General features: G+C 42.8%; 1 protein-coding gene across 2 annotated transcripts in view; it reads right to left on the reverse strand.

The window, feature by feature from the left end:
- LOC117064053 (laminin subunit alpha-3-like) overlaps positions 1-19,125 on the reverse strand; it is a 98,222-nt gene that overhangs the window by 24,778 nt on the left and 54,319 nt on the right. For both annotated transcript variants that reach the window (XM_033178114.1, XM_033178113.1), the window contains exons 3-6: positions 7,909-8,026; positions 6,428-6,546; positions 4,583-4,753; positions 1,880-1,971 (exon numbers count right to left, since the gene is read on the reverse strand). In XM_033178114.1, the coding sequence (XP_033034005.1) occupies positions 1,880-1,971; positions 4,583-4,753; positions 6,428-6,546; positions 7,909-8,026 (500 nt within the window). The remainder of the gene's footprint in view (positions 1-1,879; positions 1,972-4,582; positions 4,754-6,427; positions 6,547-7,908; positions 8,027-19,125) is intronic.

Genomic DNA, 19,125 nt, shown 5'->3' on the forward strand with positions numbered 1-19,125 from the left:
GAGTTGGCTGCTAGGAGGCTCAGAATTAAATTTGAGGTCCTTCCACATATCCATGCAGCAAGGTCAACATGGTACACATGCTTGGTTAACAATCCCTCTTCTTGAGTTCTGCCTCAGTAGCCAGTAACTTTTTTGATAGTCTGGGCTTGGCTCTATCCATTAAGTTTCTGAATCCCTTTAAATTATTATAAGATTTCTACTTCATCATGGATGTGGATTTCATCAGCATTTGTTCAAGGTCAGCCTGTTGGGCAGAAGCAAACCAGCAGACAAGAAAAGGCAGGCAGTCATGTTGAAGTGGCTTGCTGCCAAACTGAGCCTTTCACTAAGGCTTAGGGAGACCTCCATACATGTGTATTGGGAGAATTAACCACCCGGTGTAGAACTCCTCAGCTCGGCCAGGGTCTCCAGGGTTCAGTAGCCTTTCTAAGCAGGAAGCTCCTGCCCTCTGTGATAGCATGTACTCCTTTCCCACATGGCACTATTTTCTTCCAGGCTCAGGGACATTAGCTGGACCTCTTCTCTCCTCTCTCCAACTCAGAACTTATTTGACCCGATTTCTAGTGTCTTAGGGAGACAGGACATTAGAGGGTGGAAATAGATTAACCATTAATAAACAACTCATTTTCCACTAAAGGTTAATCATTTGGTGTGTGAGCTCCCTCAACAGCACTGCTGGATCCTTGAAGTGGGGACAAAAACGTTAAGGGCTATGGATGGTCAAGGAGAAGGGCCCCACAAAGCACATCACAGACCTTGAGAACTAGCAATTCTACCTGAACACAAAGCTTGACCTAAAGAGGCACAAGCCTGAATCTGACTAAAAGTGAAATATATCTCTGGTAAATGCTGCTCATGAAACATTGTAGACTTTAAGTTAAACATTGAGATAAAATGATGACTATATCTGGCATCCTGTAATTTCCAGCCCTTTAAAGTATCGCTCTTGCAGTGGTAACACAAATGTATTGCTGAACACTTAACATTTAAGACTCATGCATCTTATTGTATGCAAAATATACTCAAATTAAAAACAAAAAGGGTACATTCATGTTCACAGCAGCATTATTCACAATAGCCAAAAGGTGGACGCACCCCAAATGTGTATCCACAGATGAATGGATAAACAGAGTGTAGTATATACATATATACAAGAAAATACTGTTCAGCTTTGAACAAAAAGAAAATTTTGACACATGCTCAATATGGATGAACCTTGAAGACATTATGCGAAGTGGAATAAGTGATGACAAATTTAATAAGCCAATATTTGTTGCAAAAGGACAAATACTGTATGATTCCACTTATATGAGGTACCTAGGATAGTCATGATGATTGCCAGGGGCCAGTGGTAGGAGGAAACAAGGAGTTGTTTAACAGGTATAGAATTTCAATTTTGCAAAATGAAGAGTTCTGGAGATTGGTTGCACAACAATGTGAACATAGTTACCACTACTGAACTGTCACTTTAAAATGGTTAAAATAGTAAATCTGATGTGTATTTCACCACAATTTAAAAAACAAGGATTTGAAATGTATACCCCGATCCCATTAAATCAGGAATGACAAGTTTTATTTCTCTTGCCAGCTCTAATCAATTGGCTGCCTGAGGTATGTCTTGGGGGTGATTTGGTGGCTGGGACACAGATTATCCAGAGTGCTGTGATTGATTAGCCATGTCTGCCAGGGCCCATAGCGATTATATGAAAGAAAGTGGAGAGTTGGTGGAGAGGAGGCACATACCCCCACCTATTCATTGATCCTGAATCATTCCTATTGAGGACAGGAACCTAGAAACATTTAATGGGATGCAAACATCCACTGAAATAATTAGACTTATTCATAGTAAGGCTGAAAAAAATCTGCACAGTGTACTTACAGTTTTTCAGGATTGTTTGCATTGCACACTTCAGCATGGCCATTGCAAACACACCGCCCACCAATGCTGATGTCCTTTATGCTGTAATAATACTGCACGACAGAACACAGAACATGCAAGTTTCACTAAACAGTGACAAAAACTTTCTCTTACTAGTCTTTAACCCACATCTGCTGCCTCTGCTTCCCTTTTAAAACTCCGTATTCTTGAGCCCTACACTGGGATGTAACATGTCTTATAAAATAAACACATTCCTCAATAAAATGTAATAACATACTGCTGAATTTGTACATTTAAAGAAATCAGATGCTTGAAATTCATGAAGGGAAATTGCCTTAGAAAAGAATCATACTTTATTGCCTATAGGAAAGGGATTAAGAACGTCCAAGTTTATTTTTTATGTAAATTAAAATAATTTTTACATTATGTTCTATACAAATCAATTTTATACATTGAACATATTTATTTATCAAAACTAAATTTTTATACCAAAAATGTTGCACTTGCTTTGTGCAAAATACTATCCCAGGTTCCGGGAAGGGAGATAATATTTACAGAGATGGATCCAATGCATCCCTGAGACTGGAGGGGCCACCAGGATTTGCTGAAGCTTTCCTAGCACAGGGTCGGAAAGACTAGAGTCAAAGTTTCAAGCTCCAGAAAGGCCAGACAGAGCCAGCTCAGATCCAGCTGAAGATCGGCCCCTAAACCAGGCCACAAATATGTATAGATCCTCTCATTGACAAGGCCCCTCTCCAATATGTTGGAGGCCTCTGCAGTGGTGACAATAGGCAGCTCCTCCTGCCAGCTCCCTTCCTTCTCAGACTTGGCAGGAGACTGCCCAGGATTTGGGAGGAATGTGAGGACTGTAGAACAATCTTTCCCATTGAGGCCATGCTGCCAGTGAGAAGAATATCTGTCAGCGAGAAGTCTTTGAATTCACAAGGACAAGAGGGTTTTTGTCCCTTTATTGTTGTTGTTGTTGTTGAGTGTGGTTGCCTTAAAGAGCCCTATTGATTTAATGTTGGGGTTCTGTTCTGGTTCCCTCATTAAAACCTGTTAGTGTTAATGCTTCCTGGAAACATCTTAGTCTGAAGGCGTTAACAGCCCCCCTTGTTAATACAGATAAAGTCAGTATTACCAGGGCTTTCCATGACAAATTAAGACTCAGGGGCTTTCCTGCTGGCCACTGTAAAAGTTCCCCTCCACACGTGTTAAGGGCAGCAGCAGCAAGAGAAACCCCAGTCAGCCTTCACCCAGCAGCACACGTGATGTGTGTCATAAGGTAGCTGGTATCATATTCCTCCATGAGAGAAGCAACCTGAACTTGCTGGGTTACGATTATGTATTATGTATGTGGTACACTCCAGAAAATTATTATTTAATGGAGAGGCCTGTACTCATCTAAGTGAAAAGTAATATACATAGATATACATGACTGCAAATCTTGCAACCCCCAAAAAGACAATTTACGAAAAAAAAAATTGGTAAGGTACATTTGTGGCAGTGCTCCAGGGCCCATGGAGGAACAGCAACACAGCCGGGCTATAGTTTATGAGAAAGTCCAGCCCTCCCTTGCAAATATCCATCCTCAGATTCAACACAGTCCCCAACCACACAGAAGCTCAGAGGGAGCTGAGGAGAGCAAAAAAGGCAAAAGATAGGCCACCTACACCCAACGTGCCTGCCTTTCTGTCAAATGCTCAAAACTGTGGCAATACTTACACTTTTCCCTCCCTTCCTTTCCCAGCTCTCTGATGTTACCTATATAAAAAGCCAAACTCTATAAGGTGCACTAGGCATCTTCCATTCACCCTCCAGGTCTGCTCTCCTCCTTCTCCACCTTGTCCTGTGCCTGGGAGCTGAACTTTATGGCTGCAACCAATGGACCGTCTTTCTTTCTGGCTTCTTTTTTGGTTTGGCCAATGGAAGGCACCAGCAGATCAGAGGGTGGAAGAAGAGTGAGCTCAATATATTGATTCTGTGGGCTCCCTCTGTGCCCAGGAGACAAGTGTACTGCCCTGACACCTGAGAGTGAGAGATGTTCATGGTGTACCTCCAACACAGGAGAGGGTACTAGTGCTACCAATACCTATGTGCCTCCATTTCAGCTAGATGATATCACCAAGCCTCCTTGCACCTAAGTGAGGCTATTATAGGACCAGTTCTTGCCCATAGAAGTAACCACTGATGAGAGGCAGGTAGATTTTTCTCTATACTCTCTCTTCCCTCATCTGATGACCAACACATAGGGGATCCGGAGGAGGACTCTGAGGTCCTACACAATGGCTGCATCTCTAGATAGAAAGAACCTGCTTCCCTGAATGACTGTGTGAAGCCGATCCTACCTGCTGACCCATGTTAAACTGTAATATGAGCAAGAAACAAAGCTTTATTTTGTTAAGCCACTGAGATTTTAGGATTGTTGGCTGTAGTGTTAATTATCCCATCCAGACTAGTACCAGACTGACTATAATCGTTTGCCTTTCATCTTCTTTGAATATAATGATTTTTCTTCAAACAGCCATTTTTATACGTCATTAGATATAAACTCCTAATTATATCTAGTATTTTAGACAACAACTCCCACACCTACATCATTACAGGCTATAAAGGTTACTTAAAAGAGTTCGAGGCAATTAATTTGGTAAGCCAAAAAAAACGAATAAATAAAGTAACAAAACAAATGCTCTGACTACTCACCCGCCGAGTGACAGTTGGATCTCGCTGGGCTTTGGAGATGAGGTGTCCAAGAAGCGTATTGGTTCGAAGAAAACGCAAGCGGATGTTTGTTGCCTTGGTAAACTCCCTCAGGGTGTGAGAGAAAGTAAAATTTTTTGCACCTGGACGACCGTTTATCAAGGACACCACAACCTAAAATGACCACACACATAAAGGGGGAAAAGGTTCCTTTTATCAAAATTTAGCAGCAAGTAAGCAAAAATAACTCACATGCCCCAAAGCACTTGGCACTTGGTTTCTCTAAGCCATTTGATATTTGTAGGGGGTTTTGGATCTTGTTTATGTCTAAAAAATTCATTGCTAGTCCCATCATCCCTCATACTTCCTGGTTCCAAGGTCTGGCAATATGTCTTTGAAACTTGGACTCTTGAGAGATGTTATCATTTCATTTTCAAAGCCTTTGTTCTATCAGTGTAGTTGTGGGACTGTAACACTATGAAATGTTGAAAACATAATGTTAAAATCTGTAAATATAAGGACACAACTTTGTTAAGCTGCATCAAAGAAACAAAGCTAAAGAAACCCAAACATCTACATGAGGTTGAAAAAAGGAAATCTCTAGATATAAAGTTTGACAGTAATCGGGGGGGTGGGGGGAGAAATCTGTGTAAACCCTCCATTTTGTTTTAAAGCCCAAAGTGATGAAGCCCAAGTGTCAGCCATTGGAAATATGAACCACTCATGAGTTGTCAGAAGACACCACATCCACATGCTCAAGTAAGGTCTCTCTACTTAAAGAGAGGGAGGCTGACATCTTTGATGGAAGTTTATTTGAAACTCAAAACTCAGTTCATATTCATTATAGCCTCAGAATTTCCAGGGAAATCTTCACTGATTGTTTCACCTGTGTTTGCCCATCTCCCTTAACAATAGCCAAGCTAACTTTACAAGGGCCAAATGCAACCCCACAGGGACAGCAATTTTTTCTCTCCAACAGATTATACCCATTCTACCAAAAGGGATCAGAGATCAGGTAGGATCAGCTCCATGCAGCCATGCAGTCATTCAGGGAAGCAGGCTCTTGCCATCTAGAGATGCAGCCATTCTGTAGGACCTCAGAGTCCTCCTCTGGATCCCCTACATCTAGTCATCAGATGAGGGAAGAGAGAGTATAGAGAAAATCTACCTGCTACCACCAGCCCCTCCTCTTCTCACTCTTACAGGGGATCATGGGATCATGGGTGAAGAGGTAAGGGGTCATCATTTCAGTTACCAGCAACCCACTTTCTAAAAACATCACCAGAAAGGACAGTTCAAGACCTGTGGGCCTTGAATCAAGAATCCTGCCTTTCGGCCGGGTGCGGTGGCTCAAGCCTGTAATCCCAGCACTTTGGGAGGCCAAGGCGGGTGGATCACGAGGTCACGAGATCGAGACCATCTTGGCTAACACGGTGAAACCCCGTCTCTACTAAAAAATACAAAAAACTAGCTGGACGAGGTGGCGGGCGCCTGTAGTCCCAGCTACTCGGGAGGCTGAGGCAGGAGAATGGCGTAAACCCAGGAGGTGGAGCTTGCAGTGAGCTGAGATCCGGCCACTGCACTCCAGCCTGGGTGGCAGAGCGAGACTCCGTCTCAAAAAAAAAAAGAATCCTGACTTTCTGGGGATAACTGAAATCCCCCAACAGAATTTCCAACCTGGTTCATTCTGGGAGCACTCAATGTGATTCCTTAACTGTTCAGTCCCAAGCCCTGTTTCCATCTTGATCTATGTTAGATGTCCTTGAAAGTGCAAGTTTCGCAATTAGGAAAAATATCCTCATGTTCATTTCTGAGTCTTATCTCTCCCAGTCTTCCAAATCTACTTACCTCACCATTTTCCAAAGGTACAATACGGGAATATTCAGTAACACAAAGTACATCATCATCCCGGGTGACAGCCATATTTGCCTCCCGCCCGAATTCTTTTAAACAGTCTACTTTAGAATCTAGAAGGAAAATATTTTAACATTATATAACAAAATATTATCATTTTGTTGCAAATCTCTTAAGAAGACTTACATTTCCTTAAGAAAATATACAAAGAAGGAAAGAAGAGAAAGGCATTTAAAACTTTTAGAGAAAAGCTGAGAATGGAGTTTTTAATTCATGAAAGAAAATACCAAGCCATTTCAGGCCAGTTGACTTTCAGTGGCAATGCTTGGAGATGCAGTGCTAACTCCACACTCCTACTTAGGCAAGTTTATCTTCTAAGGAAACCTACTGGAAAACCCAATGCCTTTATAAGCAAAATTCTTGTCCACCTCTGCTCATCACAGGGTTTAGAAACCCTGACATTCTTCATTAGTGAAGGTAACAGAGTTGAGGTGAGTAAAGCACAGCATAGGATCTATAAAGATGGAACTTAGCTTCTAATTCTGCATAAAAGGAAAAAGATGGGAGATGACAGTTATTAAAGTCATCTCATCGATTCACAGCTTCTACCATCTTACAGGTGCTCCCAAATAGTGCCAAGAACTGTTATCATAAAAGCAGTTTCTACTTCATTTCTGCATGTGGTATCCTTGAACACATGCTTGAGAAATGGGGATATTCTTTTTTTTTTCTTTTTGAGATGGAGTTTCTGTTGCCCAGGCTGGAGTGCAGTGGTACAATCTCAGCTCACTGCAACCTCCACCTCCTGGATTCAAGCAATTCTCCCACCTCAGCCTCCTGAGTAGCTGGGACCACAGGTGCACACCACCACACCTTGCTTATTTTTGTATTTTTAGTAGAGACAGGGTTTCACCATGTTGGCCAGGCTGGTCTCGAACTCCTGACCTCAAGCGATCTACCTGTGTTAGCTTCCCAAAGTGCTGGGATTACAGACATGAGCCACCACGCCCAGCCAATGTTCTGAGAGTAATTTAGAGGTTAAAAGTGACCAGTCCCTAACTAGTCATACTGAGAGATTATTTTTCGTTTCTTTTCTTTTCTTTTTTTTTTCAGACGGAGTCTCATTCTGTTGCCCAGGCTGGAGTGCAGTGGTACAATCTTGGCTCACTGCAACCTCTGTTTCCTGGATTCAAATGATACTCCGACCTCAGCCTCCCAAGTAGGGACAACAGACACGTGCCACCATGCCTGGCTAATTTTTGTATTTTTAGTACAGACAGGGTTTCTCCATGTTGGCCAGGCTGGTCTCGAACTCCTGACCTCAGATAATCCACCCACCTTGGCCTCCCAAAGTGCTGGGATTATAGGGGTGAGCCACCGCACCCAGCCAAGATTAATTTTCTAATTAAATCCATAGTCTTGATCTGTTCCAAGTAATTAAAGCCACACATAACATAGTAGGCAAGATTACTTACGAGCAAAGTATTGCCATGGTGAGTAGGTGCTTCCAAAATCTACAGATCTTTCCAAGACCCAAAGATCAGGGCGAGGAGAATTTGCAAATTTGATTAAAATATAGGCCACATGGAAGAGCTGATAAAACAAAGGAGACACCGTTATTAAAGTCATCTCATCGATTCACAGCTTCTACCATCTCTATATGATGCTGATTCCCAAGGCAACATGTCCCACCACAACCCCTTGCCCAAGATCCCGATCCTGACTCCTAACTGTCTATTGGACATCTCTGTGGGGAAAAGAAAGAGAGATCAGACTCTTGCTGTGTCTATGTAGAAAGAAGTAGACATAAGAGACTTCATTTTGTTCTATATTAAGAAAAATTTTTCTGCCTTGAGATGCTGTTAATCTGTAACCCTAGCCCCAACCCTGTGCTCGCAGAGACATGTGCTGTGTTGACTCAAGGTTTAATGGATTCAGGGCCATGCAGGATGTGCTTTGTTAAAAAAGTGCTTGGAGGCAATATGCTTGTTAAAAGTCATTGCTATTCTCTAATCTCAAGTACCCAGGGACACAATACACTGCGGAAGCCTGCAGGGACCTCTGCCTAGGAAAGCCAGGTATTGTCCAAGGTTTCTCCCCATGTGATAGCCTGAGATATGGCCTCGTGGGAAGGGAAAGACCTGACCGCCCCCCAGCCCAACACCTGTCCCCCAGCCCAAAACCCATAAAGGGTCTGTGCTGAGAAGGATTAGTAAAAGAGGAAGGCCTATTTGCAGTTGAGATAAGAGGAAGGCATCTGTCTCCTGCTGGTCCCTGGGCAATGGAATGTCTTGGTGTAAAACCCAATTGTATGTTCTATTTACTGAGATAGGAGAAAAAAGCCCTAAGGCTGGAGGTGACACAAGCTGGTGGCAATACTGCTCTTTAATGCACCGAGATGTTTATGTATGTGCACGTCAAAGCACAGCACCTTTTCTTAACCTTGTTTATGACACAGAGACCTTTGTTCACATGTTTTCCTGCTGACCCTTTCCCCACTATTACCCTATTGTCCTGCCACATTCCCCTCTCTGAGATGTTAGAGATAATGATCAATAAATACTGAGGGAACTCAGGAGAGACTAGTGCCAGCCCAGTGTGGGGTCCTCCGTATGCTGAGCGCCAGTCCCCTGGGCCCACTTTTCTTTCTCTATACTTTGTCTCTGTCTCTTTCTTTTCTCAGTCTCTCATCCCACCTGATGAGAAATGCCTACAGGTGTGGAGGGGCAGGCCACCCCTCCACATCTCTACCCAGTGGCAGCCTCTCAAGCTGATCAAATTCAAAACAAAAATCATTATCTTTCTTTCTTCACCAAATATAGACATTGATCATCATCTTTGTCATACCTTAACCAATATGCCATTCCATTTCAATCAGTCTACAGTGCATCTTAAAGTCTATGCATTCAGAAAAGTCTGACGGCAAGCAATAGTCATCACATGCTAAGCCCTCCCAGGGCCAAGAACCAACAGAACAGCCCAGAGTGTTTCCCAGCAGTGTCCTAACCCTGGTTCCAGGTCTTGGAGAGATCACGGCTGCCAGAACTGAAACCCGAGCAGCTGTTTGATGGAGTGGTAGCACTCCTTCCCTGTGGATCTCCTCTGGTCTCATCTTTTCCTGATTGTTCTCCCTCTTAACAGCTTTCTCCTTCACCCTCATCACTCTTTTGCCCGTGGCCAGGATGATGCAAAAGTATGGAAGAGATAAAGTGGGGCTTCAGTCCTGCTTTCTTCACCTCCCACTCTTCAGCTCCATGGCCAGGAGCCTTTGCAGTTTATTCCCATTCCTTCCCCCAAAACTTATTTGGCTTCAATTTTGAACCCTGAGGTTCTATTTCCCAAAGAGCCTGGTATGACATTGAACCCAGTGTTAAACAAATCTATGTTAATGTATTAATGAGTGAGGATTATCTCCACCCCACTCCAGGCTCCCTGACCTCAGGCAACAGATTTCCCGGTGACTGTCTGAGGAGCACTCCCCTCTAGCCCAGTAAAGCCCTTTGAACCACAGGCTCCTCTAGTTGGGGAGGAGGGAGTGCTCAGACCCTGTGGGTTCCTTTTTTTCCCAAGGAAAAAAAAAAGGACTTTCATCTTAATATTTTTCACAAACAGTAGTATGATAAGAGTTGTTGTTTGTTTGGTTTTTGTTTTTTTAAGTCTGAGAACTGCCAGCTAACCCCAAAACAGAAGCCAAAGTATCTAGGACAATGAGACTCAAACTTTTTGTTCTCAGGACCTCCTTCATATTTTTAAAAACTATTGAAGACCTAAAAAAGCTTTCATTTGTGTGAGTTCTATCTATTGATATGCACCATATTTAAAATTAAAGTTAAAAAACTTTAAGATAGATATACTATTAATTCATTTAATATAATAAACATTTTACATGTTAGCATAAATATATTTTTATTAAAAATTACTATTTTTTTTTTTGAGATGGAGTCTCGCTCAGTTGCCCAGGCTGGAGTGCAATGGCGTGATCTCAGCTCACTGCAAGCTCCACCTCCTGGGTTCACGCCATTCTCCTGCCTCGGCCTCCCAAGTAACTGGGACTACAGGCACCCGCCGCCACACCAGGCTAATTTTTTGCTTTTTTTTTTTTTTTTTTTTTGAGACAGAGTCTCACTCTGTCGCCCAAGCTGGAGTGCAGTGGCCGGATCTCAGCTCACTGCAAGCTCCACCTCCCGGGTTCACGCCATTCTCCTGCCTCAGCCTCCCGAGTAGCTGGGACTACAGGTGCCCACCACCTCGCCCAGCTAGTTTTTTGTAATTTTTAGTAGAGACGGGGTTTCACCGTGTTAGCCAGGATGGTCTCAATCTCCTGACCTCGTGATCCGCCCGCCTCGGCCTCCTAAAGTGCTGGGATTACAGGTGTGAGCCACCGCACCCGGCCAACTATATTTTCTAAAACGTGAAATTTTTGGTGAGAGCAATAGCATTGCTTTACATTTTTGTGAAGCTCGCTAAGTGTTGGGCTTCATAGGAAAAAGCTGGATTCCCACACCTGTTTCTTCATTCACTCTGATGTGATATGTTGTTTGGCTGAAGTATTTGAAGATCTGGCCTCACATAGATCTGTAATAGAGGAAGGAGGACCTCTGGCCTTGTAGACCTCCCAAAAGGTCTTGGGGACCCTCACAGGTTCTCATCCATACTTTGAGAACCACTCCTCTCAGGCACAGAGATTTACCCCTTGCTCAAAGAAGCCCCTTTACTTATCTCTGAGGAAGGAAGAATTGTCACACTGACTACTGGAAACCCTAAGCTCAGCCAGTTCTGTCCCTATCAAACATTTGCTCTTTGATCTTGAAAAAAGTGCTTATTTGGGCTCAGGTTAACACTCCCAAGTTGTCTACCAACATGCGGAAAAAGTGATCCAACCTCATAAAAACTAATTAGGAATTATACGGTACTCTGAAAATCATAAAGCAATACTGTAAAGGTAGGTGTAACAATTTCCAAAGACACATCCCATTATTATGTAGTGAAGGAATTCATAGGAAATCCAAGAATTCTTGTTTGGAAAATCAGAGCAAATATATTTCACTAAAAACCCTTCGCACATCTCTCTCAGACCACATCAAAATAAGGCCACTGTTAATTATGTGAATTCGATAGACTACAAATGAAACTTTTTTGAATACAGTAATCATTCAAAGCATTCTTAATCCCTTCCACCAAACTCCCACAATCATAGCACACATAGCCCTCTCAACTATTTATCTAATAGGTCATGATTTAATGAATACTGTCTTTCCACGTACCATGTTAAGCACTTCACAAACATTCTCTCATTTAGACCTCACAATAAGAAGCGGAGTTTTATTAACCCCACTTTAAAGTTGAGGAAAGTTTGGCCTAGAGAGGTTAAGTAACAAGCCCACACCTTGCAGGAATAAAAACACTGAGCCTAAGTGTATTCCACCCACTGAGTGTTTGCAATGTCACAGGACCTAATAGGTACTGAATATTTGACCTGTTTCATCTTGAGGGGAAGAAGTGCCAAACATCATTATTTCCCAATATGCTAAAGTTCTAGTCTATAGAGCCCAGGGTGGGGCGCTATGTTATGATATATCTCAAGTGTTAATTGAGGGCATTGGTTTTCTAAAGTTATAGTTTCTGCCACTGCAAAGCTATGTGAACAAAGTAGCTTCAGTGGCTCAGAAGGCAGCCTCTCTTTGTTTAGTTTCATCTTGTTTCTAAGTAACATTTGATACCTTTGAAGCATTATGACACTTAAAAATCCCAACTCTAGCAGCAACTGATGTTCCCCTCTGCCTGTTACAGTATCCTGCCACCCAGGCCTAACTTAATAAGTCCACTGATGGCACCAACTCATCTTCCAGCACTAATTAGCTAGAACATGCCACTTTTCAATGTTTCCCTCCCATTTTTGTCTTAGGAATTATTTCTGAGGTTCCCCAATGTATGTTTATGTGCTCTGAATATATTGGTAGGGTGCATCTCTTTGGTTTGAATCCCATTTGCACCAAGCGACTATATGTGTTATTTATCGCCACCCCTGCTGTGTAACATGCCCTGGAATCTTGCCAAGGCCTCCAGCTCTGTGGCAAATCTCCTCTGACACTTGCAGATTCAAAATGTCATAGTGAGGCAGAGTGAGAGGTCTCCTAAGTATGTTCACAGCCCGGTTCAGGCATGTTAAGCCAATAGGTAGGGATTCATTCTGTTTTGCTTGGTAATTTTAAATTATATGCTTGTTGAATCACTCCTTCTGTTAACATTCCTTTTTCACTCTCAGTACTTATGTTTACTCTTTGGCCACTGAGAATACTTCAAAGCACACATGAGTGATGCTAGAGATTTGCTGATATAAACGAGGACCCTCTGTGAGACTAGAAAGCACCAAGCTATGGAGCCACTGTAGGTAGAAAGGCAAAGTTGTGCATTTTCAAGGAGATCATATTTGGGGGTCAGAGATAAGGGGAGAAATGATGGAGAGGGACTGAGTTGTAATCTCTCCACGTGCTTTTGTAATAAGCTAAAGATAGCTTGAAGTGTGTTGGTGATTGTTTAGGTAGAGAAACAAAGTAGTCTTTTAAATCATGTTTTAGTAAAGCAGATAATAATCATAAAAGGGAGAGTGTGAGGCACTTCGACTTCAAAAGACTTCAAGGTAAGTAGGGAAGACAAGAGGGTGTCCTCTGATCCTTGTTTGTCGCCGCAGGGCTGCATGCTCTGAAGCCTCTGAAATCACAGCTTGGTATAGCCTGTCCTCTGTTCATTTCAGGCCTTTCCTGGACTGACTGCATGTAACAGGTGTTCAATACATGGGTATGAATGAATAAATGAGTGGATGGATGGATGGCTAGTAAAGCTGTGTAACTACTACTGAGTTCAAGGGGCAGGTGCCAGCTGGCAAACACAGAGACAGAATTGAACCGCATAGTGGTCCTACCTTGGTGTCTAAGCTAAGTTGTAGTAGAATGAACTCCCCTGGGGGGAAAATCTCTGCCCTGTAACCCACTGGCTATGTGACTCCAAGTACATCACTTCCTCTGAGATTTCATTTATTTGCTCATAAAATGATCAAAACAGATATTGTGTAAGAAAATGAAGAAGAAGAATATCTATTTCATACAAATTTGATATTCTCCTTGTAAAAGAGCGCCCGTCCTGCACTGTGGCACACATTTGTTTTCATCTGTCATTCCCACTGGGCTGTGCTATCCTTGTGTCTGAATCACTCCTGTATCCTCAGAAAAGGGGCTTAATACATGTTGTTGAATTGAAATGAAACTAACAGATGGGATTGTGAAAGTGCAAAATACTGTGCAAGTACACTTAAAGTCACATCCAAAATAAGCTCCCTACTCAACTAAAGAGCACTCCCTGTGCCAGAAAACTCCAAGTTTGTAATACAAGTGAGATCAGTCTGTCAACAGCTTTATAATTTAATAAACATATTATTCCACAAGGTGGCATTTCATAATTTACTTCTCTTGACTTTTTATTTTGCATAATTAGTAAACCTATAGGAAAGCCCAAAGAACAATACAATGAATACTCATATGCTTTTCACCTAGATTCACCGTTAACAATGTGCCATATTTTTTTGTTCTCTACACACACACACACACACACACATTTTTGATTCTTTGAAAGGAAGTTACAGACATCATAATACTTTCCTCCTAAATACTTCAGCATGTTATCTTCCAAGAACATGGATATTTCTTCTACATAAATTCAACATTTTCATGCATAAGAAATTTTACCATATATTCAAAATTGTATTTAATACATTGTCCATATTCAAATTTCCCTGATCCTCTCAATAATCCCCATTGCATTATTCTCCCATTTCAGGATTTCATCAAGGATTACATATGGCAGTGAGTTGTCAGGTCTCTTTTGTCCCCTTTGATCCACAGCAGTCCCCCAACATGTTTCATCCTTCCTGACACTGACATTTTGAAGAGTCCAAAATGTCCCACAGTCTGTTCTAAGTCATAACGTTCCATCATAGAATTGGTCACAGAATCACAGAACATCCCCCAGTCTGAATTTGTCTGCTTATTTTCTCATGATTTGACTCAGATGGAGAATTCTTTTTTCTTTGTTTTGAGTCAGAGTTCCACTCTGTCCCCTAGGCTGGAGTGCAATGGCACGATCTCGGCCCACTGCAACTTCCACCTCCTGGGTTCAAGCAATCCTTGGACCTCAGCCTCCCAAATAGCTGGGACTACAGGTGTGCACCACCACGCCCGGATAATTTTTGTATTTTTAGTAGAGACAGGGTTTCTCCACGTTGGCCAGGCTGGTGTCGAACTCCTGACCTCAAGTGATCCACCTACCTCAGCCTCCCAAAGTGCTGTCAGGTGGGGCATTCTTGGCCAAATCACTAGCTGGGTGGCACTTCCTTTTCATGATGTCAGCAAGAGGCACGTGAAGCCAAGCTGTTCTATTATTGTCAATGCCAAGTTTCATCACTTGCTTAAAAAGATGTCCATCATATTTCCCCATCATAAGTTACATTTTTTACATTTGTAATTAATAAGTAACCTGGGGAAGACACTTTGAAACTTTTTTTTCTTTTTTTGAGATGGAGTCTCGCTCTGTCACCCAGGCTGGAGTATAGTGGTGCCATCTCGGCTCACTGCAAGCTCTGCCTCCCGGGTTCACACCATTCTCCTGCCTCAGCCTCCCAGCTAGCTGGGACTACAGGTGCCCGCCACCACACCTGGCTAATTTTTTGTATTTTTGGTAGAGATGGGGTTTCACTGGGTTAGTCACTGTGTTAGATCTCCTGACCTCGTGATCCAACCGCCTCGGCCTCCCAAAGTGCTGGGATTACAGGTGTGAGCCACCGCACCTGGCCAAAACATTTATTTTTATTAACTAAATTACAAATCTCCCTACTACCCATGTACAAAATACAAATACAAATTATGAAAAAAATAAGTCACTAAATATAGAACCAAGCAATTAAATTTACTTTGTGGTTGGTGTCCATTTGAAAAACTTATCAACTGAGCCAATTTTATAGACTTTTTTTTAATTGAGAGGAAATGATGGCAATTGAGTAAAATTCAACTGCAGTTTAGTAACTTAGTTTGACATTTCTTTACAAAATGAGGTACAATCCTCATAAAACAACCAAGGCCAGGGATGAAAATACAACCTAGCCAGGCTGAAAAGGGATCCTTTTAATCCTGGCCCAAAGAGTCCATCTGCCAATAGTTCAGCAAGAACACTTCTTTCTTTTGGGTTTGTCATCAACTTTGCTGAAAGACTCAGGCCCTGGCACTATCAGAAAGAGTGTGCTTGGTTTAGGTCTAAGGAGGATTCTCAGCTCCTCTTACTGGTTCCAGAAGTACCTGCTCACCTACAGGAGAGAAGGTGGATCACTCCAGAAACTTAGAGGAAGGGGCTCAAGAGGTCCCTAAGTCCCCTCTCACTCTAGCATCTCATTCTGAGGGGTACTCACTGCATTGCTGACAAGTTCTGGCCATTACAGGTTTCCTCCATGTTTGTCACAAACTTTCTCTCATCAGCCCTCCTTTCCCTGCGGAGCAGCACAGATTTCTACTCTTCATCCCACATGGCAGCCTGCCCAGAAGTTAAATGCCCACGTCCTGTCTCCCTAGGTTCTTTTAAGCAATCGAGATTCAAGTCAGCAGGAGGCAAAGATTAGGGTGGAAACTGGAAAGGAGAAGAGAGAGTGTCTCACTTTCTAATGTAAAAGAACCACAGGAGCCTGAGAAATAAAATCTCTACACCAAAACTCAGTCTAAAGATTTGGGTCACCACAACAACTTGGAAAATGATAATCTTAATGAAAGATTTCAGGGAAAAAAAAAAATGGTAAGACAAAGGGGAAGTTGTTAGGTATGACACCTAGATTTTATACTGATAAATTTTGAACTCTAGGGGAGGAAAGAGAAGGGTTGATGACATATGGCATAATTTTCAGTCCTCGTGGTCTTTAATCATTACTCCCTAAATAGACTGAAAGTGCAGAACTTGAGACCAAACTGCTACTCAAGAGCATTTTATCTACAACTAACAATTTACAAATAGATTTGGTGGTGACTATAAATAAACTGAAGTCAGCCAGAATCCAACAGCTCTGAGCTCAATTTCATAACTGAGTCTTGTAGTTTATCCTACTCTCTGTAATGACTTTCAACTGTCATGGATGTGTTTTGTCTGGGACTTGGTTCTCCTTGTAAAACTCACTTTTTCTCATTCACACTTTTTTGATAATTTACGAGAAAATTAGGTATGATAATTCAATTCACTCACTGAACGGATGAGTAGCCTAAGAATGTGTCTGACAAACTTTACAGAACAAAGGAAATTCTATAGTCACGTTCTTCCAAAACAAAGAGATTCAACTAACTCAACTTTAATAACCAGCAACCGAGTTACCTAAATCCTCCTTCAATCTATTTATATTTTTTAGACCAAACAACTCCTAAAAATATATGGATTTTTATAAGTGGCTTACACCAGAATAGGCTTCAGCAAAATATTTCTCAGTGATGATAATTTGTCCTAAGTCAGATTCTAAATGATGTTATTGTCGTTTTTCATAAATAAGTTCATACCCTCCATAACACTCCAGTTTCCTCCTCTTGGCCAATATGCTTCTATCTAAAGAGTGTTAACATTTCTAGTCTGCACTCAGAATGGTTCTTTCCAACCTTTAATTGTCATATCTATTCCCTTCTCCCTCTGTGACATCTTTCTTAGGATTCAGGATCCTTGGCTAACTCACAGTTTTACTTAAGGCTGAAATTACCTTTTGCTGCTTTTCCAATGCCCTTACTCATGTCAGGACACTTCAGAAACCTTTCTGACTACATATCTAAAGGGCATAATGAAGCTTCACTTAAATTGGCTCAGTATGTTCACTTTCATTAGTCAGAATATTTATTTTGGGAATGAGCTCTATGTTAGAGTGTCACTTCAAATCAGCCGGGCTACAGATTAAACATTCTTCTTAAAACTTGCCCTTTGCCCAAAAGCTGCCTTTGCTTTCTGAACACTATATCCCTTAATTTGGTAGTTGTTGTACCGTGGTCTGGGGTGTCTGGAAAATCGAAGGGGATATTTTGTTGGTTGTCACAATTACAAACCCAAATAAGGTAAGAGGCTGTGCATCTGCAGAGGCACCAACCCGCACTCTAAGAAGGTCACAGTTCCAGGATTAGGAGGCCCTTCTCTGGGTGCTTAGATGTAGCACAAGGGACTCTGGGCAACTGTCCAGAGTCAGGCCAGAGAGGAGGCCATGGTGCAGGTGTCTGTCTTTTTTGCTTGACTTCCAAGGATCTGAATCCCCTTCGCACCGTATGAATCTTGCTGAGAATAGAATGCAACTCCAACTTTAGAAGCTGAAAATACCAGCTTTTTCAGCTCCCCTGGCAGGTAAGGCAGCAGGAATGTACCCCCCGGGCTCAGTGAATTGCATGATTCCTTCCAAGCATCTGTATCTAGAGCAAGTGATGCAAAAAGGCAGAGACACTGAAGAATTCTTTCTGGAAGTGGCTGTGATGGCAGCACAATCTCACTTCCAGGGACAGTGGCTGATCCCAACAGGGGTGTGCTGAGTCCCCTGTCCAGGCTCAGGGCTGACATGCGGTCAGGACTAGCCATGGCAGGTAGCGTTCGAACACAGTCGTGTCCTCACAGGTGGGCTCTGTGCCTTCTGCTGCTGGGTGGTCCTGACTGTGCTGCTTCCTTCACTTCTGCTCATTTCTGGGCCTGATTCTCCATGCTCCTCAAACTCCCACCACTTCCCACCTTTGCTCCCTCCACCCTCAATGAGTCCTGTTTTTCTTTCACTAGCAAAATCAAAACCACAAAAAAAGGAATGGCTTCCTTTACTTTCCCAAGTCTACGAATGCATTTGCATCTGCACATCCGCTCCTTCTCTCCAGACGGAGGAAAGGAGGAACCTCTTCCTGTCAAAAGCCAATCCCTCCCTCCTCTTGCTGAATTGCACTCCCCTGCCTTCTGTTGGACCCACCCATCATCGGCTTGCAAATGTCTCTCCCATCCCAAAGAAAAGAAAACACCTCTCCTTCCATCCAGATCATCTTCCAGCCCTACCCCCACCTCTCTTCTCCCAACACATCCACACCTCAACCGCCGTGCGGGGACTCACTCCCCTCTGCTCCTCCAATTCTCTCAGAGTTCAGGTCCCTGTCCAGGCTCACCTCCCTCCACACTCTACTTCCATCTTACACCACCGATGATTGATGTAAATCTCCAGCCCAGACTTCTCACATAGACTTCAGTGCCGGATTTCCTGGAGACATGGCACTTCCGCCCCACTCAGCGTGACCCAAACTGAAGCTTGACCCCAGTCCCCTGGAGCCTGATAACTCCTACTTAACCTCAGGCCTCCGAGGAGCAGTCCCTCTAGGTAGTTGTCTGCATTCTGTGCTTGATGCAGCACTGCACTTCTCCTTTAAAACACTCCTCACAAGAGTGATTAAATAATCAAATCTAGAATGCACATGGCCTTGTGAATACAAGGCACGCACTCAGTCTTCCTGCTCACTCCTCACCTGCAGCAGGAATCCTCTGAGCGCATGCTACTGTGGGCCAGGGCAGGGCAGGTATCCTGCCTGGATGAGGGCGATGCTGGGAGTCAGCCAGAACCCTAAGGATTCCACTTACTTGGTGTAAAACAGGACAGCTCAAAGTCACTTTCACTG

This window comes from Trachypithecus francoisi, unplaced genomic scaffold (assembly GCF_009764315.1).
Source record: "Trachypithecus francoisi isolate TF-2019V2 unplaced genomic scaffold, Tfra_2.0 Lachesis_group19, whole genome shotgun sequence".
Lineage (NCBI taxonomy): Eukaryota > Metazoa > Chordata > Mammalia > Primates > Cercopithecidae > Trachypithecus > Trachypithecus francoisi.